General features: G+C 42.6%; 2 protein-coding genes across 4 annotated transcripts; one reads left to right on the plus strand and one right to left on the minus strand.

Annotated features, from left to right (window-relative positions):
* Nucleotides 1-589: 589 nt before the first annotated feature.
* Nucleotides 590-15115, minus strand: adsl (adenylosuccinate lyase). The gene is made up of 12 exons (XM_031320693.2): nt 14822-15115; nt 9433-9636; nt 9143-9187; nt 8813-8892; nt 6608-6779; nt 6434-6480; nt 6092-6182; nt 5896-5965; nt 5252-5399; nt 4017-4197; nt 1949-2125; nt 590-784 (listed from the first exon to the last, which is right to left on the minus strand). The coding sequence occupies exons 1-12, from the start codon at nt 14963-14965 to the stop codon at nt 698-700; spliced, it is 1446 nt and encodes a 481-aa protein (XP_031176553.1). The 5' UTR covers nt 14966-15115; the 3' UTR covers nt 590-697.
* A 40-nt stretch (nt 15116-15155) lies between these two features.
* Nucleotides 15156-21894, plus strand: si:dkey-110g7.8 (GTPase IMAP family member 8). 3 transcript variants are annotated; one of them, XM_031320691.2, is made up of 7 exons: nt 15156-15266; nt 15802-16427; nt 17276-17831; nt 19595-19692; nt 19817-19948; nt 20551-21141; nt 21280-21894. In XM_031320691.2, exons 2-7 carry the CDS (start codon nt 16397-16399, stop codon nt 21351-21353), a joined length of 1482 nt encoding a protein of 493 aa, XP_031176551.1. In that variant the 5' UTR covers nt 15156-15266; nt 15802-16396; the 3' UTR covers nt 21354-21894. The 3 variants fall into 3 exon arrangements, 2 of the variants coding, with proteins under 2 accessions (XP_031176551.1, XP_031176550.1); XR_004896219.1 differs by having other exon boundaries at nt 15199-16427; nt 21280-21427; nt 21471-21894; XM_031320690.2 differs by having other exon boundaries at nt 15199-16427.
* The last annotated feature ends 2922 nt before the right edge of the window (nt 21895-24816 follow it).

Here is a 24816-nt window from a genome sequence, read left to right on the forward strand (position 1 = left end):
CATGCACACACGGACGTGACAGCACAGTCTCTTTTTCCTTTCTCTCAACTTTTCCGCCGTGTGTTGCGCGTACCCGCTCGCGGTGTGAAGCGTGTGTCGGCGCTATTCTTGCACATGTAGGAACCTCGTGAATTAACCTGCAACATGTCAGCTGTTTGGAAATTCTTCGCCGTGTGTGCAGAAGATAACAAGTTTGCAATATGCAACACCTGCAAGGAAAAAGTAGGGCGGGACAACACCAAAAATCACATTTTTTTGGACGTGAAAAGAAGGAAATGGTTTTTAGATGTGTGTGAATTTCCCACACCAGGAGTAATTTATATAGTTGTATTTTATAGTGATCCATTATCTGTTCAAAAAATGTTCTATGCAAAATGTTCTATTAAAGAAAAGATAGAAAATAAATATGTGTGTGCTGTAAAGTGGTTAGAAAAAATGAAATCGGTATCGGCTGGCCTAACTCAATGAAAATCGGAATCGGCCTAGAAAGTTGTAATCGGTGCATCTCTAATTTTGAGTTTATCACATTCTATTTTATTACTTTTTAAAATGCAGCAGACAGAAATGAAAACACTATGATAGAGAAGAATTCATTCAACAATTGTTCTTTATTGAGGTGCAGCGTTCAGCGTGGCCATGCACCACGATGAAGTCTCCTTTTGATTTGTGTGCAAGTCATCGTCTCCGTGTGCGCGCGTCAGAGCTCAAGCTCGATCTTGACATCCATCTTAGCCTTGTAAGGCTCCAGTAGGGGGCGGACCTCCTCAGACAGGAACCTGGCCACCTGGACCAGAGGATACATTACTCCCCATTAGTATACATACTGGGTATAAGTCAAAGATTTTCGATACCGAGACAGTGACTCTGATACCGGTTCCTTAGCGATACTTTTTTCGATACCAATTTTATGAAATCCATTTAAAGAAAAAGAAATCACAACATAACAGCAAAAATCTTTTTGTTGAGTTTTTCCTGCGTGCCTCTACGACGTGTAACGTTAGACAGCCAATCACCAGCAACATTAGGTCTTGGTAGAAGCATGCTGCATGCTTATTGGCTCGCTGACCCTGAAGAGATTTACTTCTTAGGTATTGAAAATACTTTTGAAACGGTGCCTGAACCAAAAGATTTATTTTTTTTTATATATATATATATATATATATATATATATATATATATATATATATATATATATATATATATATATATATATATATATATATATATATATATATATATATATATTAAAAATGGAATAACAATAACTTATTTCACCAGTAAATTCCTAACTACAAAACAACCACTGGATGGGAAAAAGGTATTTTACAATAACTTTGAATGCACCACAAGGCTGGCGAGGCTGAGTCTGTGTTTTTCAGACAGCGGCAGCTACAGTCTGGTGTTAGAATCCTCTCCAGTGAAATACAGACACTTTTACACCGTTTAGCTGTCAGCATGTTAACCGTGTTTGCTCCAGCTGCTAGCTAACGGTAGGCTAACGTTACCTGCTGCTAAGTGTAGTGTTAACTAGCGTCCCGTGCGCTGATGTTTCAGTTCCCTCTAACGTCCGTTTTCGGAAGAATCAGAGAGAAGCGCAGGCATTTAAGTAGCACCTAAATAATGCACCGAAATCCGCGTTGCTATTTGGTCTGGTAGATAACGGCCGTTAAGGCACCAGTGCCGTATTAGCACCAGGTCTCGGACCCCACCCCCCCAAATAAAAACTCTTTGGATCTACACGATTCACGTGGACATTTTCCCATTCAAAACGGCGATTTTCGCCAAAAAGCGACTAGTTTGCAGGTATGATTTATTGATACTCGATACTTTAGAGGCAATATGGTTGGTGCCTAAAAAGTATCGAATTGGGTACCCAGCCCTACTGAGAGCTCTTGTAATTGTCAGGAAGGCAGCTAGAATAAAGACCAGGGGCGGGTCACATTTGTACCTGCTGGGGAGCACGGCCGATAAAGGTCTTAGGGTCCAGTACGGCGTCCAGCTGCCCCAGAATGGGGGCGAAGTAGGGGTCTCGCTGGACTCTGGCCAGCAGGTCGTTATCCCCACCCTCCTGTTTGACCACAGCGGCTGCCTCCTGGGACAGAACACGAATCTTCTCGTGGCAGTCCTGAGGGAATAGAAAGATGTTGTTTTAAGCACAAAGGCTGATAATACAAGGTCAGGACACGCTACACATGTATACAATCTAGAACTGCACGATGAGGGAAATATGCGATAACGGTGTTGAATATTGCGACGACATTACTTGCGATAAATAAACAGATATTGAAGTGTACTCTGTTTTGCAGTTCTGCTGCTATCAGTATTCTGCTTAAATACAAAAAATTGCTTGTTTAGTTAAAAACAAAATGAAAAGGACATTTCCAACATTAACAAATTGAACATTAAATTGAAAAGGCACCACTTAAAAAAGAATGACAGTTAAATTTTAAAGTGCAGTTTTTTTAAAATCTCTGAGTGTTATTAGGCCTGTCGCGATAGTCAATAAATCAGTTAATCGCACAAGCTCGATAATTTTTCGTGAACCCTCGTCAGTCGCATGGTCTTTGTGTGTGGAGGCGGGACTCCTGGCGGAGAGAGAGAGACAGAGAAAACGCTAGTTGTTGGAGCAGGGTTTCCCACAGCACTTTGCAGTTAAGGCACCGTCAAAAAAATTAAAATAAAAGTATATGAGCGATATCCGCCGTGTTACTCGGCGTCCTGTTTTCTCCCTTTCATTCCAAAGCACACAGTTGACAACCTGCAGGTGGAGGCGGTGGAGACAGGCTCGGACATACACGCCGCTGTGGACAAGCGGTTTCAGGAAAGTGGCAGCATGTGTCCGACAATGCACAGAACATTAACCGGTACAAGCCTACAGCTGTCCGCGGACACGGAGTGCGGAAAGTGTGTCAGAGGCTCCCAGACGGTGAACTGAGACTCCGTTCACACTCTCCGCCAAAAATTGCCACTTACTAGCTAATTAATTAGCCTGAGGTAAACAATAGCTATCAGTAAACAGAAGTGATGTGGTGGCTGGCGTCTGGTCCAGTGTTTGTGTGTGTGTGTGTGTGTGTGTGTGTGTGTGTGTGTGTGTGTGTGTGTGTGTGTGTGTGTGTGTGTGTGTGTGTGTGTCTGTGTGGGGGTGTGTGGGTGTGTGGGTGGGTGTGTGGGTGTGTGTGGGTGGGTGTGTGTGGGTGTGTGTGGGTGGGTGTGGGTGGGTGTGGGTGGGTGTGTGTGTGGGTGTGGGTGGGTGGGTGTCGGCCCACCCCCGCGAAGCTCCGACCTGCAGACAGCAGAGGAGCAGAAGAAAGTAGCTGCACCTTCGCCAAAATGAAGACTGAAAAACAGAACTATTTTGATACAAACATTTACTCGCCATGTGGCCACATAGATATAGATAGATATAATTTATTAATTATATATTATTTAAATTTTATATTTAGTGTTTAATAAATAATTGTTAAATGTAGTACAGAGTCTGTAGGCTATCGCACAAACACTCGAGGAATGCTGCTAACATTTGACAGCCAGTATGAATTACCTGGGAGAACATACGTGTCACAAACGGCAATTCCACAACTGTCCAACAGCGTGAAAGACGACATACTAAAGGAGATCAAAGACATATTGTGGATATTTAAAATGTCTTCCAGTTCAGTGTTAAATATTCTTTAGAAATAAAAGTTTATTGATCTATGAAAAGGTGTCCCTGCATTATTATGCCATTATCATTATATTAGATGAAAATGATCTCAGAACGACAATATTATCGTTTATCGCAATAATTTGTGGGACAATTTATCGTCAAGCAAAATTTGTTATCGTGACAGGCCTAAGTGTTATGTATGTGTTTCGTGATATGTCGCAGCCTTTCGCAATGTGTTTATTGCGCCAGTTGATATCGCAATGGCGATAAAAAAATTAAAATAAATAAAAAATAAAAAAACAGTAAATTGTGCAGCCCTAATACAATCACAATTTATTAAATTATTTAAACCAAAAATCCTCACTAGTACCTGTCTGTTTCCTCCGGCCTTCACCATGGCCATAATGATGTTCTCTGTGGCCATGAAGGGCAGCTCATGGCGGATGTGTCTCTCGATGACTTTAGGGTAGACCACCAGACCCTCTGTGATGTTCTGCAGAGTGCTGAGGATGATGTCAGCTGTCAGGAAGGACTCAGGCAGGGAGATCCTCCTGCACACGGGAGAGGGAGAGAGGAAGAATGAGTAAATGTGTACAGGGGGTAAGACAGAGTAGAGCTCATATTATGCTCATTTTCAGGTTCATCATTGTATTTAGAGGTTGTACCAGAATAGGTTTATATTTTCAAAAAACATCATATTTTTGTTGTACTGCACATTGCTGCAGCTCCTCTTTTCACCCTGTGTGTTGAGCTCTCTGTTTTAGCTACAGAGTGAGACATCGCACTTCTGTTCCATCTTTGTTGGGAGTCGCACATGCACAGTAGCTAGGTAAGGACTACTAGCCAGTCAGTAGCAGAGTATGAGGGCGTGCCATGCTAGCAGCTAGGCGAGCATTATAATGTGTGTTCCAAAGTGACCACGTTTGTCTCTGAAGTAAAGGCTGGACTACAATAGAGCTGTTTGGAGCAGTTTGTGAACAGTGTTTTCTGTTGGAGATGGTAAGTCCCTTTGGGGTGGACTTTGGGGTTTTTCACTTTGTAAACCTATAACATGCACAAAAAAAGATATATAATACAATAAAGGAAATGGAAAAAGCCAAAAAGCATAATATGAGCACTTTAATCGATTAGTTAGTCAACTATTACATTAACCGGCAACTATTTTAGTAATCGATTAGTCTTTTTTTTTTTTTAAATGCTTTGATTCTAGCTATTTTAATGTTAATATATTCTAGTTTCTTCTCTCCTCTGTGACAGTAAACTGAATATCTTTGAGTTGTGGACAAAACAAGACATTTGAGGCGTCATCTTGGGCTTGGGAAACACTGATCTGCATTTTTCACCATTTTCTGACATTTTATAGACCAAACAATGAATCGAGAAAATAATTGACAGATTAATCGACAATGAAAATAATCGTTAGTTGCAGCCTTTAGAGAAAGAATAGCCTCTGCAGGATCCAGTACCAAATCAGAACCCGGATATCTTTAGCTGATTCAAAAAAAAAATTCTCACGGAATAACTGAGTAACACTGTGGGTTGCCAACACCGGCACATCACAGTATCTCACACATGCAGTGCATTTGTGTGTGTGGTGGGGCCGACCTGTTGGCGCTGTCGTCCAGCGTCCTCTCCAGCCACTGGACGGACGCCGTCTGCAGCGGGTCGGCCATCAGCGCCACCAGATGTCGGGCCAAGCTGCAGCAACGCTCTGCGCGCATCGGGTTCCTCTTGTAGGGCATGGCACTGGAACCTGGAGGGGGAAGACAACTTCATGCTGACATACGGCTTTGCACTGATACCTGCAATTAGGACTGGGTACTGAATTCAATCATTTTTACCGACTGAATTGAGTATCGAAAAATGCCTCGTCATTCAATACCCAATTTCAATATCTAAGGAGTAAATCTCATCAGAGTCAGTGACCCAATAAGCATGCAGCAAGCTTCTACCAAGATCTAACAACGTCTGTGATTGGCTGTCTAACGTTACACCTCGTAGAGGCACGCTGGAAAAACTCTACGTTACACACAGACAGGGCTCACGTAGTAGGAGCTGAAAATTAAACACGAAGATGTGTGCTGTAATGTGTAATGTTGTAATTTATTTTTGTTTTATAAAATTGGTATTGAAAAAATTATCTTTTAGGAAGTGGTATCGAAGTCACGATATTGGTATCGGAATTTTTTTAATGATACCCAGCCCTACCTGCAATACAGGATTATATGGCAAGTAATGAGTGAATGTACCAATCTGCTCTTTCTCAAAAGGCTCCTCAATCTCCTTCAGGTTGGCGAGCAGGCGGATGTCTGTACAGAGCTGCAGCAGACAGACAGAACAACGAAGAGAAACAAGTCGAAAGGTTGCATATTCTACTTGCAGAGTTCCATCTAACACCACTAGATGGCAACGTTCCTCTACGTGTCTCCAGCTCCGGCAGCTTACCTTGTGAACAGTGGCTCCCAAACTGGCCAGGCTGGCCACACAGTCTACGTCCACCTTACGGCTGTATGTCTGTCCAGTTACCAGGTAGGCTCTGTGGAGCGTGGGAACATCATCATCAGGGCTAATAACAAAGAAAAGTCTCCACAACCAGTTTAAATAACATCACCCTTTTTGTGGCCATGGCATTTAACAGTTTACACAATAACTGCATATCATCTCCATGTCTGCTAGTCTTGTGTTATTAATAATCACATTTCTTCCATGATACTGAGGGAACAGATAGGATTCTACTCAGTTTTAGAGGAGGGGAATGTACTTCTTTTACTTTACTACAGAACTTACTTTTTGAAGCCAGCCATCTCTGTCACCATTCTGTCAAGCTCTTCCACCTGACGAAAGAAAAACGAGTTTAAACGTGAGCATTGCTACATTTACAGTATAATCCACCATAATAAAATGCTTCTGAATTCTAAATCTTCATCATTGCCTACATGCCAATTTATTGATGATGTATACCTTATCATGGTCCCCCTGAAAGAGCTGCAGGAAGCTGGCCTGGGTGCCTGTGGTGCCCTTAACCCCCCGGAAACGCAGATCATCGCGGGCTCGCTGCAGGTTCCGCATGTCCATGGCCAAGTCCTGCAGCCACAGACACGCTCGCTTTCCTACCGTGGTCAACTGGGCAGGCCTGTAGGCCGAGCAGGAGGAGAGGGGAAATATGTAAACACTGCAATGTTCTTTTAGGAGTGTAAATCACAGGTGTTATCACGACATGATATTATATATCGATTCTTTGGACAGCGATACGATACATGCTGATATCTTAAAGTCTGTCACGATGCCATTTCGATTCGATTCAATTCTGGGGCCTACAATCAAGACGATACCATGTGCCCATTTACATGGTTACATTTATAGCAACTCAAAAAAAGCAACTTAAATATGATTTGACAATTTCATTAAGGAGGACATTTTAATTAAAAAAATATTTTTAATAAAAAGAATAAATATAAAGTGGGAATCTAAAATAAAAAAGGGCTTCTCACAGACGATATGTATCGATATTTTCACTTTGCATCGATGATATTGGATCGTAGGGGTGGGCGGGAATCGATACAGAATAGTATCGCAATATTTTCTGTAGCAATACTGTATCGATACACAGACGCCAAGTATCTATCTATTACTATATACATACCTGCAAACTCAGAAGGGCTGAAAAAGGTGACACCCTCTACAGTGAAATACAGACACTTTTACACCGTTTAGCTGTCAGCATTTTAGGCAGGCTAACGTTAGCTGCTGTCGAGTGTAGTGTTGACTAGCGTCCCGTGCGACGATGTTTCAGTTCCCTCTAACGTCCGTTTTCGGAGCATCACAGAGAAGCGCAGGCATTTAAGTGGCACCTAAATAAGGCACCAAAATCTGCGTTGCTATTCGGTCTGGTAGATAACGGCCGTTAAGGCACCGGTGCCCTATTAGCACCGGGTCTCGGACCGCCCCAAATAAAAACTCTTCGGATCTACACGATTCACGTGGATGACATTTTCCCATTCAAAACGGCCATTTTCGCCAAAAAGCGACTAGTTTGCAGGTATGTATATATGTGTTGGTCAGTTTGTCTGCTTGACAATCCCATTTTGCAGCAATAAAATTCAAGTGAGATGAACATAGACATAATTTGAAATTGGGAAAAAAGTTGGGGGGGAAAAAAAGGTAATAAATTGCAATATATCGCAGAATATTGCAATATGTTTAAAATCGCAATAGCATCGTATCGTAACATCCTGTAAGTATCGTGATGATTTCGTATCATGAGGCCTCTGGTGATTCCCACCCCTATTGAATAGTGGTCCATTGAATCGATATATCGATCCAGATCGATGTATTGTTACACCCCTAGGGCCCTATCTTGTACCCAGCGCAGCGCAAAGCCTGACGCAAGTGTCTTTGCTAGTTTAAGGCCGACGCAGTTGTCAATTTCCCGTCCAGCGCCCGCGTCTAATTTAAGTCTAGTTTAAATAGCAAATGCACCTGCGCCCATCTTTGCGCCCATCTTTGCGCCCATGGGCGTGCTGGTCTTACAGGGAGGTGCGTTCTGGGCGTATTGCTATCTTGAGGCAGCGGGAAGTGATCGCGCCATTGACCAACAAAAACCTGGTCTAAAGTCAATAGCACAGCATTTCATTGTTATTTTAACAGCAAATTAGTAAAATGTGCGTAGGCTCGTGCACAGCGCACACACTATGCTTGTTACACACACACACAGGGAAGCGCAGCAGCACACAAACATGCAAAAGATTACAAATAAAAATATTACGGTGCAAATCCTCCATCATAATAGCAATGCGCCAAGGTCCAAACGCGCCTGGCTTTTAAAGAGAATGGGAGATGATCTCTGATTGGTTTATTGCATGGGACGCCCAAAACACACCTATGATCAATGAAGACACTAAGTACATCCCTTTTGAACCATGCGCCTGGCTCACGGACCCTTTTTTTTTTTACGTCAAACTAGCAGAAGTGGATTTGGACACGCCCTAAACGCACCTGTGCCAGGTGCTTCACGCCGTGCGCTTAGATCGTTAAAATAGGGACCCTAATGTTCTTCATCAGAAAAATCAGGTAAAGAAACAGGCCCAGGCCAACTGATGAAGACAAACAGTGCTTGAAAACATGATGAGGCGACCCTCAGAGAGGGGCAGCTGTATTCAGACTCACTGGTAGTGTGTGAAGCCGAGCGTGGGAAGGTCAGCGTATTTCTCTGCAAAGTTTGCCAGCCTGTCAATGACTCTGGCCAGCTGTGGAACAAGAGAACAAAGGGGTTTTTTTTATAATACGTATAATTGTTACGCATGTTAAGCTCACTTATGTATTTTGAGTGTGGTGTGACAAAACACTGCAAAGAAATTATTGCGATGATTATTTCTACATTGTTGACTTGTTACTGAACAGCTGAGGCTTGCAAAGAAAAAAATAAATCGTATGCCAATTTCATAGATGCACAACTGGATGGGTGTGCGTGTTTTCTGGCAAACAGCTGAGCCTCACCTTAGGCAAGAGAAGGTCGAATCCGTCACGCAACATAATCAGATCCTAAGAAGAAAAACAAAACCACTTAAAGAACAAGAGAACTTAAAAAAAAAAAAAATTATAACTATAATTTCTAGATGGGAATTCTTTTTTCAAGGGCCAAAGCTACTGATCCTTGTGGATGCTTTTTTATATCATTACATGACGGTTGGAGAGAAAATATGAGAATTCTGAGCATGTTATCAAAAGATTATTATTATTATTATTATTATTATTATTATCATCATCAAGATGGCCATCATAATTACAGTATTGTCTCCCACGTAGCAGGAGGTGGCACCGAGGTGGATGATGGGAGCAGCAGTGGGGCAGCAGTGTGCGAAGGTGTGGACGTGGGCCATGACGTCGTGCCTGAGCTTCCGCTCCTCCTCGGCCGCCATGGCGAAGTCAATGTCCAGCTCATGGCTCTCCATCTCTAGAATCTGGGCGTCCGTGATGGGCAGACCCAAAGCCTGAGGAGGACATGGATGAAGACAGGGAGAGGAGGGAAAGAGAGACACGGTGAGAAAAAGAAAAGGAAGACCTTTTCTTTTCTTTTAAAATACAATATTATGACATCATGCTTAAGATGTTTGAACAGGAGACAGACAGCCGGATGATGACATTAGTTATCCTCCTGTCTTTTTCTACAGGCATGTGCTCTCCTCGTGAGATCCTGATTAGATTGGAGTTTTTTTTGGATAGAGCAGTCCTGTGATGGATGAACACAGGACAGTGACAGGTCAAAGGTCAGACATGTGGCCAGGCCAATTCCAAGCAATCAGTGACCCAACATTACACACACAGGGTTCAACAATAAGGGTTGCCCAATGGCCTGGCCAACGGCAGGTAAAACGCCACGTCTGGCAAGTAAATGTAACAACCCACCCCCATGGTATCATAAATGACGTTATCGGTCTCTTACCCTTGTCGGAAAAAGCTCATTGAATGATTTGATTTGAATGTGCCGTTGGCCAACAGAGAATTTAGTTGGTGTTTGGGACTTTGTGAAAGTTTTTTTGTTTGACATTTGTTTAAGCTTTTGATGCTTTCAATGATTTGACTTTTTTTAGGGATGCACTGAATCCAGGATTCGGGTTCGGATTCGGCCAAATATTGGGCTTTTTGACGGGGTTTGGTTTCTGCCGAACCTTAGAATTTTTTTCCACCGAACCGAACCCTACGCTCGCGCTACGCTGGTCGACGTAATGATGCCGCTGTTGATTACAGGAAGGTGTTCACGTAGGTGGACCGTTCAGTGCAGTAGGCAGTGAGAAAGTGAAAATGTAACTCGCGAGCAGAAAAAACGCCGCCCGACAGCACCCCCAGGGAAAAGAAGGCGACCCAAGCCGAGCCACACGCCCGACCCGCAATGCCGACCTGTCCCGCGACGGCAAGGACCCCAAACAACACACAACATCGCCGCTGCCAAAACACCTGCGCATGAAACATCCGAAAGAATACGAGTTGTGCATGAAGGAATCCACAGACAGCAGCCAAAACACAGCAACCCCAGGTACGGCAAAGGGAGGACAGTCACAGCTAAAAACCTGTGTTAACCAGACAGTGCCTGTCCCGGGCTGTCAGTTGTTCTCTCGGCAAATGAGTCTCCCTACAGTGGGAGCGACCGAACGGCCGGCTGCTTCTTGTTAGCTAACGTTAGCTTCTAATTTAACCCACCCAACCCATGTCTTCGTCATACACTGGTTAGTGGAAATTTGCCAAACAAAATTGTCACTCATCTGGCGATGTGAAAAGAACGTGTGACTTCAACATTAAGTTGTTACATTTAACTATTTTAGAGGCTGTGGACCTTGTTTACTTCATTAACGTGGTTACTGTGTTAATGGACTGAGGATGGGAGTAGGATTCGGTATTCGGTTTCGGATTCGACAGAATCTTAACCAGTGGATTCGGTATTCGTCCGAACCCCCAAAATCTGGACTCGGTGTATCCCTCTTTTTTTTTTTTTTTTTTTTTTTTTTTAAATCGCCATTTTACAGTTTTTTCTGTGTTTTTTCCAGCGTTCTTTGACGCTTTGGCTTTACAGTTTTGATGGGTTTTTTTCAACTTTTTTTTTCCCCAAAAAAAAAAAAACTATATATTTGTATAGGGGACAGTAAAAACTGACTTTGGGCAAGTAGAATTTTTTTTCACTTGCCTGACCGGACAAGTAAAAAAAAAAAAAAGAAAAAAAAAGAAAAAAAACCTTATCGTTGAACCATGAAATGCCAAAACCACTACCAAGGCTACAGAAGTTGGACTGGGCTAGGCTGAGGCTACTAACATGCAGCCTCTCAGGGGATGGTCTCCTGTTACTGGGACATTCCCTGCATGCTATTTTCACACACAAGCCACACAGTGGCAGCCACAGGCCTCACTAAACTCTGCACAGGCTGACTGTAGCAAAGCTAACTCCCTGAAGAACATCTCGGAGTACAGGAATAGTAGAAAAGACGGACTCTGATCAGTTCTGATTAGTGTGTGGTCATGTGAGATGATGCATGTGAGAGAGGGTCTGTCGCCAGATAACCCCCCCCCCCCCGCCCTCTTTAATATGACAAATGCATAATTCACTCTGAGCAATTATAAGATTTGCCCGAATTACTGTTTCAGCATGTGTGATGCCTACAGAGTAATGTTAGCCGAATAGATCTTTAGAAATCATCAGCAACTGCAACATTCTGCTCGGTTAAACATATCATGTGTCTTTTTGATAAACCTTGATGTTCAGTTCAGTTCACGTTTAAAAACAACAATAGTTGACCAAAGTGCTTAACAAGCTCAAAAAAAACCAAAATGATAATATACACAAACAATACACAATACAAAATAACCAACAGTAGAGAGGAAAAAGAAAAAAGAAAAATAAAAGGACAAGGTGTCAAAGCTCAACTTGAATTGAAAGCCAACGAATAGTAGTGGGTCTTAAGCAAGGACTTGAATGTTTCAACGGTCCGAGATGTTCTTATATGAAAAGGTAAACTATTCCAGAGGCTTGGAGCAGCCACTGAAAAGGCTCGGTCACCTTCATTTTTCAACGACGCCAATGTGCTAAACATGAGCTGGGAGACCTTAGGGGATCACATGGCTGTTTGGTTAGGGAGCTAAATGTCAAGACGGTTTTAGAGGGTATTTTCTATTAAGCCCTGAAGCCATCATTACAGACTCCGTCTGTGCAACAAAACATTGTTCAAACCCACATTTGTTTATTCTTAATTCTAGTTTAGGCCTCAAGTTTCCAAGGAAACCAAATACGACAAACATTTGGGGGAATGTTTATAAAATGATGTACAACACATTAGGGCTGCTCGATTATGGGAAAAAAAATACAATCACGATTATTTCGGTCAATAAAAATCTGAACTGAAATCACGATAATTTAACACGATTACTCGTTGACTTCTGGAAAGATGTTGCAATTATTGAACTTAAAAAACAGTGGGAAAAGTTAAATAAATCAACAGTAAAAAAAACACATACAACTGCGAACTTTGCCTTAATATTTTTCCTATTGAAACTTTATTTTTTCATTCAGAACACAAGAGAAAATAAGAGTTTACCTGCAAAACGTAACAAGCTAAATAATTGTTTTTCTCGATTATTCTGTTTTTGTGATCATTGGGAGCCGAAATCATAATCACGATTACATTTCGATTAATTGCACAGCCCTACAACACATGTAGAATATTTCCATTTTTAGCGGTGCAGCGATTCAAACATGGAGTCCTGGGTTTGACTATTTCAATCAGCGTAAACATTATAGAGCTTATATACATTATTAGAAACTGATACAGACTATATGTGTGATACTGTCAGACAGTGAGGGTTAAGATGATTTTAACAACCATGGGGAAGAAATGGAGACAACTGTGTGTTGCATCAGTGCAATGAATCTCAACCAGAAAAAGGTCGAGGTTTGTTCCACTGAGAGTTGGATTTTGACCGTTTTCTGTCTCTGGTTATCAAAGAACGCAGACAAGGCATTTGGTGTGGGATATGGCACTGCCAGGCAGCGGTGGAGGAAGTATTAGCTAGTAAACGTACTAATATCACACTGTAAAAATACTCTGTCACATGTAAAAGTCCTCGAAAATTGAAAATGTTACTTAAAGGTCCAGTGAGTAACGTGTTTAGTGGTTCACTATCAAAATCTGTGTTGCCCGTTCACAAACGTGTCCTTTTTCATGAATATTTACCATCACCATCAATTCCAAGTATTCCTTTTGGCTTGAAATTTTACATTTGCATTAGCATGAACTGGGGTAGACGCTCCATATTCATGCGCCATCTTGAAATATGTTAGCCGGTAAGAGACATACAGGATATACTTCTCCGTCTTTCACGTTTTCGCTGTCACGTGATAAACTCAGAGGTGCTTCAAAACCCAAATTTCAGGAACAGGAGTCTTCTTCTTCGCCCAGAAAAAGAAAAAGGATATTGAAAAGAGCAAGAGACCGGCTTTTTGAAGCGTGAAGGCTACCGTAGCTGTGATACGTACTTTGAACTGTGTGGCGCGAGAGAGTTGATTGCGATATATGATCTCAACGCTAGATGGGAGAAATTCACTACACATTGGACCTTTAAGTAAAAGTATGTGAGTATTATCGGGAAAATGTTCTTAAAGTATTAAAAGTAAAAGTACTCAATGCAGAAAAATCCTGGCATGTAGAAACTGGAAACAGTTCTGTCAATCAACTAACTAACTTTTTAATCATCATTTCAGCTGGACTTGTAGGCCTATATGTTGTTGGGTAGTTTAATTATTAATAAAACATCGTATTTTATAAACAACATGTGTTTTGTGTGCAAAAATCTTAATGTGTAAAGTAACTAAAGCTGTCAGATGAATGTAGTGGAGTAAAAAGTACAACATTTCTCTCTGAGATGAAGTGGAGTAGAAGTAGAAAGTGGCATGAAAAGAAAAGACTCAAGTAAAGTACAAGTACCTGACATTTGTACTTAAGTATAGTACTTGAGTAAATGTACTTAGTTACATTCCACCACTGCTGACAGGCAAAGTAACGCACATCTAAACGCAGGACAATATAACCTTTGTACTTTTACCAGCCTCCATTTTTTATGAGCAGTCCATGAAAACAAGTAGTATTCGGAATCCTAAAATACAAATATATATGAGTTTGCAGCTGTAAATACGCTGTATATAACGGATATTCATATTGTAATTGCTAAATTTCATTTTCTAAAGTTAAAATGGGTTGATAAAAAAAGGAGAAGTACATTTTATTTATAAGCTAACTTAAGTTAAGCAATATTTTCATTTAGGCTTCACGTGATTTTTGTGTAAATTAAAGCTGTTAAAATTGAAAAAGACTTGAATTATGATTCCATATTTTTAGGAATGCAAGTCCCACCTCGCCTAAAACTGTTAATTGTTATGATTAATACTTCATAATGTGTTTTTTCCTGCTTATTGTATGGTACAAGGAGTAGTCATAACTCTGCTTAGCTCAGGACCTGACAACCATAAGCTCTGAAGGGGGTTCTCCTTAAAACTATATTTAGAGCAGGGAACTTGATAAGGGCTCTGTGAAGGTCGAAAAAGATAGTAAGACTTATAAAGCATGAAAATGTGTGCACATAAACACAACACTAGCAAGAACAGGGTTGCTGTAGTACAGCTACAATATGTCAAACCTTCTCAGCCTTAGCCAGGTAAATCCACAGCTTTCTCCAGGTTGTAAATTTCTTCCTGTCACTGAAGTTGTACGCCATCTCCTTGCTGGCATACCTCGACACCAGCGGGGAACGGTACTTCATGAACTCGTCGGCTCCCTCCATGTTTGTAAAGACGAAGTGGTGTCCGCTAAAACACAAAAAAAAGTCTGCCCTGCACCTTCACCAACGCACACTAGCTTCCCAAATAACCGCGCCGACCGACTTCAGCTTGTAGCATCACATGGGACCAGGGAAGCTTTTTTTACGACACTCCAAGTCGGCGTACGGCGGGAGGTAGGCTACGTGAGTACGACACTTTTGACAATGTACGGAAAAGTGGCGTCATCGCTCTAATTGCTCTTCAATTGTTTGTTCAAAACAGCTGCGACGCTACAGAGTTAAAACAACGCCCCAGTCCATGAAAGTACGTCAACAAACGTTACGAATTGTATCAATATGGTTATTTTTTTCTTTAAAGTGCATACAAGTAATGTTTGTTTTTAAACGTGATCTTGGGTCCGTGAATATATCTCGCCACACAGCGTACATTATCAACCTGTTAAGGAGCCAAGGATGAGCTCAGACGTTCAGCATGATTTTTATCATTTTTGAGTTCAACATCCTTCAGAAATGACTCACAATTTGATGACAGTGCTTAGAATTCAATGCAATTAGATAACGTCTTACAGTCATCTGCTATTTATGGGAGCTTTTATGTATTATGTAAGCTGTGGCTGCATGTCTCATATCAATATTTAAATGCATTCATGCAGTATACATCCCCTCCCCTGCCTCAATGTTTCTATGTCTGCAGGCATCATATAAATAGTTGTGTTTGTGCATGATGCAGCATCTGGGGAATATGTCCAGCTGTAAACAGAGAACAGAGTGCTCCCTCTCTCTCTTTCTCCCTCTCTCTCTCTGTCTATCCATCTTTCTATCTGTCCTCCTGACTGCAGTCTGCATACAGTGCCACGCTGCTGCTGCTGCTGCTGCTGCTGCTGTGTGATACAAGCGAGTGGGAGGAACAGCTTCCGCTTCTGTTTTACCTAAGAAAAATGACGAGACGTCTTCCTGGAACTGCAGCACCAGGGGTGGATTTGGCTTACAGTCTCCTGCATTGCACAATCTTTCCCCTCTGCTTGGCCAGATAAATAAAACAAAAGACGGAGCACAGGGAGACGAGGAGAAGGGGAGAGAAGCTACAGGGTAAAGGACAGAAAACAGCCATAGTGGGTAGAGGGGGTGTGGAGGAAAAAAGATTTACAAAAAAAAAAAGAGAGAGGGGGAGAGGTTGAATGGCAGAGGAGGTATGAAGAGAGAAAGGAAGGCAGGGGTAGAAACAGAGAACAGAGAATAGAGTGAGTAACACTGCAGTAGAATGAGGGTTAGAGTGAAAGAGAGAGCCAAGAAACATTTGAGCTGCCAGCTTTTCACACGCCACTCAGGATCCATCGCTTTCTGAAGAGGAAAGAAGAGGAAGCCACCGTGGAGGCGAGAAGGAGAAGGAGGAGGGGGGCTGAGGAGGAGGAAGCCAGAGGTTCTACACACAAGATGGCTGCTGTGTCCTCTGCCTCTGACACTGGTGAGTGGCTTTTTATTCCTAGCTGCACACCTCGCCGCATGTTCCCCCATCATCACCATTCATTCAGTTGCAGCATCCGAGCTAAACTCTCAGAGCCATTTCATTATATGGACCACAACATCCACAATACTGTGAAACTGTTGCTTGAGTCAACTTTCTGTGTTTAGCAGCTCACATGGAAAGTGTCAGCAGTGGTGAGTAACAGGGGTAAATCTATAAACTTCCCTCTCCTCCCTCTATGTTCTCCCTTCTTGTCATCCCCACAGGCTAGGCGTCGTTCCTCTTGACATCCTCTGAATATTCATATTTTTCTGTGATGCCGTTAATCAAAACTATATCTTCTTCATGTACCTTTTACTAAATAATTTTCTGTACACATGGCATTCTCTCTGGGAGTCCAAGGTTCCTCCTCTCTGACCCAATTTTCCCAAAGGCTAAGGACAGATGAAAACAAAGAGGAGGCATGCTGGGAGGGAGGTTAGGGGGAGAGAATGGGATAAGGACAAGAGTGAAAGTGTAGGCAGTTAAGGAGAAGAGGTATATAATGTTACATGGAAATCAGATAAGAAGCACCCTTCTCAGAGGAAATTTGATGAGTGAGGACAGAAATGAGGGAGAGTGCATGAATTGGAGAGGGATATACGTTGAAGTGAAAAGAATGCAGGATCTACGAAAAAAACCTTTGCGGACCATACTTTAGAGACAGAACCGGAGATTAAAGCAAAATAAAGGATAAAGAGCATTTTCCTTCGGGGGACGACTGCTGTGCTTCATGTAGCAGTCAGAAAATTAAGTCAACAAACCCATCCTTGTGGGGAACCTCCAGTTTAATCTTGCTGTTTCAACAGGGGACCCCAGGGGTCGACACCCCCCTGAGCGCAGACTGCTGATCCTGGGGGGACCACAGTCTGGTAAGACCTCCACCGCTAACAGCATCCTGGGGGATGAGGTCTTCGACATTGGGACAGAGACTACTCACAGCAACGTTGGCCAGACGGAGATATACGGCCGACGGGTCACTGTGGTGGACACCCCGCCGTGGGCCATCCCCAGTGACCCAGAGGACAACGCCGAAGCTGACAACGACGACAATGCCGGCGCCGAGTTGGACAACCCGTCACGGGCCCCGCAGAGCCTGGACAGCGAGGGGCCGTGCATGGGGGCCATTCTCTGCCCTCCTGGACCCCACGCCATCCTGCTGGTGGTGTCGGTCACCCAGCCCTTCGGTGACACGGAGAGGAGGGCCGCAGAGGAGCAGCTGGGGGCCCTGGGCGGAGGGACCTGGAGGTACTCCATGGTGGTCTTTACGGGGGTGGACAAGCTGCCCAAAGAGGTCTTCATTGAGGAGCACATAGCGAACACTGGAGAGTCCCTGCAGTGGCTGGTGGAGAGATGTGGAAGCAGGTACATTGTCTCTCTTCTCTCTTTGACTTAGCCATCTTTAAACAAAGGAGCATGTCTTTGTTAGTGCAAGCAAAATGATCACAAATAATTACTGAATCTTGTGGTTGAAGCAGCAGTTAAATAGACAGCTTAAAGGGGAACTCCACCGATTTTATATATCAAAGAGTGTAGCCACAGTTAAATAGCATCAAAGCCTCTGTATGTCTCAGGGGAGTACTACTGCATATGTGCAAAAAGTTGTATAAAGTCTTTTGCGGATCCAGAAGGAGTTGTGCAAACTCTGTAAAAATGCCTCATGTCACTTGAGTCAGCATCGTAAAGTTAAAATGAATAAAAGCTGGGGGTGTGGAGCAACATTAGCTGCTACTAGCATGACCATAGACAGTGAAGGAAATGGACACAGCGACGCCACAGACTTCGACGGAGACCAGTGAAGTCAAAGCACTTTTCCGGTGATGGCTGACCGGTTGCGGAACGGCTCCGCTGCGGAACGGCTCCGTGCTCCGCCGTCCGTCAATACCCACCAGGTCCGGATTTGTTGTGGAACAGCTGCGGCCATGACTGACAGCTGAAGTCACCAGGACCCGCGAGATCTCGCGAATTCACGTAGAATAGAACCACAAAACCAACAACAGTTTGTTTCCATCCAGAGGAGTAGAGGGGAAACAACGATTTTATTTTGAAAATGAACCGGATGTTTTATTTTGTTTCTGTGCTCGACTTCCTGTCCCACACAATCTGAATTGTGCTGAATTGCTGCGGAGCTCTCCGGCATCCGGCAAAAATAGAAGGTCTGCGTATCTGGGACGCAGTCGGAACGCAGCCGTTCCGCAGTCAGTGGAAATACACGCATTGACTTTAATGGAAACCTATTGACTTCGCCGCCGTTCCGGAGCGGATCCGCAGACGTTCCGCAACCGGTTAAAATTAGTGAGCATGCTGCTCAAACTGAGCTTGACGACGTAGATGTGACGTGAGCAACCTGTCTGAAAGTTGCAAGTCTTCTGGTAGCTGTGCCAAGAGAAATCTGTTCGTGGATAAATGTTACTTCATATGAATTCACTTACCACATACCGAAGTCTTTCCAATCCATCAAAACGGTGAAATATTTTGTTCCGATGCTTTCATGGACTCTCTATGGGCTTCTCCCTTGACTGTATGACTCCACGCCAAAATTACGGCAAAATGAATGGGAGTCAATGGAATGCTAGCGGAAGGTGATGGCTTGTTAGCCTCAGAATCTCCCCATAGGAGGTACGCTTTCCGGATGCTCGCTTACACCCTTGAGCATAACACACCCAAATCTCCAACTGAACTGTTAGCGGCCAAGTTGCATTGTGGGTAATGCAGGTGGAGTACTCTTTTCAAAGGCTAACTTCTGCATCCATACACATCTGATCTTTTAAAGCTGGTACTCCAGCGATTTAGTATTGCAGTAAGTTAGGTGACTTACGACAGATTTAAAAAAGAACAAAGCAGCAGAGATATCCCGACTTTCTAGTCCCTATTATCTCAATCCTACATTTTCCTCTTGATAGTGTCAGGCTTTAAATCTCAAGCCCAAGCTGTGATCACCCCGATGACATTACTGACATCACCGGGGTTATTTTTTAAAATTTTGGAAAGCTCCCTTCAGTGCTGCAGAAGACAGTATACAACTGTTTTCACAGGCTGAGTATGACTCCTCATGATGAGTAAAGTAACCTTCATGTGTAAAACTGGCGGAGTGCCCCTTAAAAAATGTATTTGTTTTTCACCTGCAGGTACCACGCCTTCGATAACACTCGGAAAGACACAGAAGACAACACACAGGTCCCCGAGCTGATGGAAAAGGTGGAGGAAATGATCACTGACAACCAAGGTTTGTTTTTCATATTACGTAATATTCATATTAAGTCATATTATTGCATTATGGATGAATACACTGTTTGTGTCATAGACCTGATTGAAAAAACAATAGATCATTTATTGTTGCCGTCACGCAGGCTGGTACTTTGAGGTGAATGAGTTGATTTTACTGGAGGAGGAGCAAGCCAGGAGAGCTCTGGAGGAGGAGAGGATGAGGATGGAGGAGCACGCTAGACAGAGGGACCAGATGATTGGAGGACCTCCCAGAGGTAGGTGTGTGTGTGTGTGTGTGTGTGTGAGTCATGCAGTGAGGAGAGAGATGAGTGCACGTGTCATAAGGCTGCTCCAGAGAAAACAAAAGTCCTGAATTGGTGTTCTAGGAAACAGCTTACTCATTCTGGTCAATCAATATACAGCATACACTACCGGTCAAAAGTTTGGGGTCACTCAGAAATTTCCATTCCACTCCAATACATTAACATTACATTTTTTTAACCAGGGCAGCAGTTTTCAGATTACATTATGTGCTTACATAATTGCAAAATGGTTCTCCAATGTTTTCTCAGTTAGCCTTGATATAATGTATAATAATAAAATGATATCAGATTAGTAAACAGAATGTGCCTTTGGAACATTGGATGAATGGTTGCTGATAATGGGCAATGTAGATATTGCATTAAAGATCAGCCACCCACTCAGATCAGCTGGTATTCTGTCTATAATGGAGTGGAATGGATGGAAAGTGAAGTCAAACTTTTGACCGGTAGTGTATATTTTTTTTCTATTCCTCACGGTTTCTCATTCTCTCACACTTTTTCTCTCACTATCTTCTACTTCATATCTCATTCTTTCCTTGTGTCCGTCTCGACAGAGTTGAGACTGCTCTTGTTAGGCTGGAAGGGTGTCGGAAAGAGCTCGGTGGGGAACTCCATCCTAGGCCGTCGCTACTTTGAATCGGGCCAGGAGACGGAGCTGTGCCTCAGGAGGCAGGCGCTCGTATCCGGCCGTCGGATCACAATTGTCGACACCCCTGGCTGGGATTGGTTCTCGGTGCGGCGGACCCCGAAGCGCATCCGCCAAGAGTCCCAGCGCGGGGCCGCCCTCCTGCGACCTGGACCCCACACCCTGCTACTGGTCCTCCCCGTCGTCTCGTCCCTCACCGCCAGGAAGAGGCGGACACTCCTGGCTCACATAGAGACTCTGTTTGGTGACAGTGCGTGCCTCCACACCATGGTGCTGTTCAGCTGTGGTGATTGGCTGGGCCGCACGCCCATCGAGGAGCACATTCTTCGGGGTGGGAGGGAGCTGCAAAGACTACTCGAATACTGTGGGAACTATTACCACGTCCTGGACAGTAAGATACCTGGCAAGGACAGGAGTGTGTCAGTCCTACTGGATAAGATGGAGGAGATGATCAGAGAGAACGGTGACAAGGCTTTCCTCCCCATACAGACAGAGTGGTGTAAGTCGCACAAGTTTATTTTCATGAATATTTTCCAAAGTTAATAAGTGTTTAGGGTGTTTATGTCTGAGGTTTGTGTCTAAACACTGATATGTCATATTATACTTCTGTCTAATATACCTGTGTTGCGTTTGACAGTGAGCGAGGAGAGCTCTTACTCTTCTGACAACACCGAGCCGGAGGATGACTGTCGAGGATGCCAGCTACAGTGACACGATCGCACTAAAAGGAAAGTGGTCCGGCTTTTCATCCTTGTTCTGAGTCTTCAACAGGCCCAAACGCCACCTCGCGTTACTTAAACCTCATCTAGACACAGTATCTCGCTCTCACTCCAAAGAGTTTTAGGGAAAACAAATGGCTTGGAACAGGGGAGTCTCGCCACGAGTAGCTCTTTGTTAGAAAGGCCGAACTGATCACTGAGCAAAAGGGTCAACCTGGACTGAAAGCGCAAACTCTCCTCAAACCCCAAGAGGAGGAGAAATATTCTGCTTTTGCTTCAAGGGATCAAAGATTGATTCCTGTTCATGAGCATGTGCACAGATATCATAACTGCTGCTATAGAGACCCTGTTTTAACACTGCAGAGTAAATAATTACTCGTCATTGTAACTATGTGTTCAGACCACCCTGATACAAGTTGAAAGCGTGAAATCAAAAAACTAAAAGAAGACAGATTTGGCGGTAGGACTCACGTCTGCAGTATGTGTCACTCTTGGTTATTGTAACCAAGAGGACTTATAGTAATTTATATATATATATATATATATATATATATATATATATATATATATATATATATATATATATATATATATATATATATATATATATGACTTGTATCATGAATTTGGACAATGTTTTACAATATAGTCATCCCCTTCTACATCAAGTGCCATTTTTTGTCATTCACTTCGAACTAGTTTGATTCAAAAAAGGGTTAAAAGGAAATGGTCTGAGTAAAAGCGACCGATTGAATACCAAACCGACAGTGGGACAAAGGATAATAATGTGTTCTGGAATGTGTGCACTCAAATGTAAACTAAAAAGAGTCTTGAGTTGTTTGTGCACTCCAGTATCATAAATAGTAAACATTCAGACACGAGTGGTATTCAAATTCTCGTCATTAGCATTTGATTAGTTTCTGCTCAGGGAGTCAGGGTTGAATTTGCTTCCTCCAGGGCAAAATCTGGTACATTTACAGAAACGCTGATTAATGCCGATTGCGAAACTGCAAACAGAAGTCACATATTAATACAGAGTGGAGTTTTTTTTTTTTCTTTCAGCATTTGTTTTGGTTTGCTGGAAGTAAAAGAGAGTCAGTGTTTGCACTTTGGTTGTAATTGGTTCCTTTGGTTCTCTTGTGCTGAAAAACCTAAATTGAATCCATTTACAGAAGTAAATGTAGTCATTCTGAGCCCACCTCTGCTGTAGCATTCAATGTTGTGAGCTGCTCAGAACAGTTACAGGAAAGGCTGTAGTCTCAGATCCCTGCGGAGCAGCTTGGGCTGGCTCCGCTTCGCTGTCTGTGGCCATGCATCCAGTGCATTTATCGACCAAGGTAGATTCAGCTACGTGCCTCAGCATCAAAGCGGGAGAGTGGGAGTACTGTACAGCCCTGCGGCAGGGCAGTATCCTATACGCTACATCAAGCTTTCGCATGCTACAGAAACAACATAACCTCATGGACCATTTGAGCTCACATACTGTAGGGCTTTTACTACCTTTTTCTACATCAGTGAGACATCTGTTCCTGACATCAATAGCGATGTTTTGAAATAATTAAAATATATATATATATATATATATATATATATATATATATATATATATATATATATATATATATATATATATATATATATATTCATATATTCAGCTCTCGGAGGCATGTTAAGACAACGCATGCAGATAAACGAGTGCCTATAGAGTTGAAGGCAACCTCACTTCTTATTCCTCTGACTCTTGCTTGAGCAAGTCTGTGTGGATTTCTGCTGTGACATTACATCCCTCTACCTTTTCTGACTGCAAAAAAAAAAAGAAGAAAAAAAAGTACTCACTCTGAAAGGTAAAACTAAAAGCATATATAATATGTGACCGATACCACTGCCGTGCTGTAAAATGTTATTTTCTACCAATGATGTAGCCTATAAAAGAAAACCCTGACACTGCTTCCCATATGCTTCACTGACTCTGTGCTTCATCTAGTGATGTAGGATACCGCAGCACTTTGTGTGACAAGCATGACTTTACAATTTGATATGAGGATGTTTCAAACATTCATTTGGAGTCTTAGAGTCCCACTTCACCTGTGAATATGTTGTACAAGACGTGTATATTTGCAGTGTCAAACATTGTACGCTTTTAGCGAAGCATTTTGCACTGTGTAAGTTCTACCACTTTAGTGTGGCCAAAGTGATACTAGTTACTTCCTGTGTGGTCCTTCCCAAATGGTGATTGTATCATCAGTACTTTGCTCATCCTCAGACAATAATAAAAGATATGGATATATTGTGTATTTGTGGCTTTCATCTTATTCCCATATTCTAAAAAGTGAGATTTCCATGTTTTTTTTTAAAATATAAAGCAGGTCTAAGTGTTCAGAATCTGTGCCTTTAAACAAGCCATCAGGACTTCTGTATGTTTGTGATGTCACAACTTTACTATATAGGTAGAAAGTGCCGCTACAGTGCCGTTACTGTAATTCCCTGGCTTCAATGACGGTGCACATACGCAGATGCAGAACGCCAAGAAACGCTGACCAATCAGAGCTGACTGGGCCTTTTTCGGGAGAGGGACTTAGAGATATGCGCTAAAACTGAGCGTTTCGGACAGACGGTGAATACAGGTATATTCAGACAGTATGAGAAAAATGTTTTATTTTTAACATTAAAGCATGTAAACATGTTCTAATTGAAACCCAAAATCAAAGTATGAACATGAATATGAGCATATGGAACCTTTAACCTTTTTTTTAATTATTTGTCATGTACATTGCTCCCCACTAATGGACTGCAATACTAAATACTTCCCTGTGTACTACATGCTCTGTGGTGGAAATAGTAATTGTGTGGTATCGTCACTAGGTGGCCCTGCGGCAAGCAAATTAGCCTGCAAGAGCATACCTACAGAGTACTAATGTGAGGATAATTACACTGAGAACAATAGTTTAAAAACAAAACAATGTTAAATAAATCTTGATGATCTTTTATGCAATTACAGTTAAAAAGCCTTTCTCAGGCAGTACAAAGTACCTTAAGGGCAGTAAAACAAAAAGGTTTTTAATCTTTTAACCTATCAATTTTAAGTTTACCTTGCCAAAGAAACATCAGTACAGTAGAGCACAAGTATTGTATTTTTATGGAGGAAAAATAGCTCTGCACCATCTTGACTTTGGCGTGCCTCCAGATACATATCGTCTCTAAGCTATCTGGACGAAAGCCTGGACCAATTACAGTGCACATTCAGGGCCAGTTGTAGGCTGAACGCACACATTTCTGTTGGTAATATTATTCAAGCTGTGCCGAGGTCAGCACTCTCTTTATCCCTCTCTCACACGCTCTTCTCTTCTCCCAGACTATGACAAATACATGTAGTCTTTTAAACACACACTATATCTTCAGCATCTTAATTAGGTGATCAGTAGAGAGACAAAATACACTGAAACATGACGTGTCTT

This window comes from Sander lucioperca, chromosome 21 (assembly GCF_008315115.2).
Source record: "Sander lucioperca isolate FBNREF2018 chromosome 21, SLUC_FBN_1.2, whole genome shotgun sequence".
In the NCBI taxonomy this organism is placed as follows: Eukaryota; Metazoa; Chordata; class Actinopteri; order Perciformes; family Percidae; genus Sander; species Sander lucioperca.

What these genes read in the sequence shown, in the direction of transcription:
- si:dkey-110g7.8 (XM_031320691.2), top strand. Translation starts at nt 16,397, where the DNA reads ATGGCTGCTGTGTCCTCTGCCTCTGACACTG. An exon ending in GATTGGAGGACCTCCCAGAG is followed by an intron (nt 19,949 to 20,550) that starts GTAGGTGTGTGT and finishes CCGTCTCGACAG; the next exon opens with AGTTGAGACTGCTCTTGTTA. An exon ending in CCCCATACAGACAGAGTGGT is followed by an intron (nt 21,142 to 21,279) that starts GTAAGTCGCACA and finishes TGCGTTTGACAG; the next exon opens with TGAGCGAGGAGAGCTCTTAC.
- adsl (XM_031320693.2), bottom strand. Translation starts at nt 14,965, where the DNA reads ATGGAGGGAGCCGACGAGTTCATGAAGTACCGTTCCCCGCTGGTGTCG. An exon ending in CTGGACGACAGCGCCAACAG is followed by an intron (nt 4,198 to 5,251) that starts GTCGGCCCCACC and finishes TCCCGTGTGCAG; the next exon opens with GAGGATCTCCCTGCCTGAGT. An exon ending in TCGGCCGTGCTCCCCAGCAG is followed by an intron (nt 785 to 1,948) that starts GTACAAATGTGA and finishes CCTCTGGTCCAG; the next exon opens with GTGGCCAGGTTCCTGTCTGA.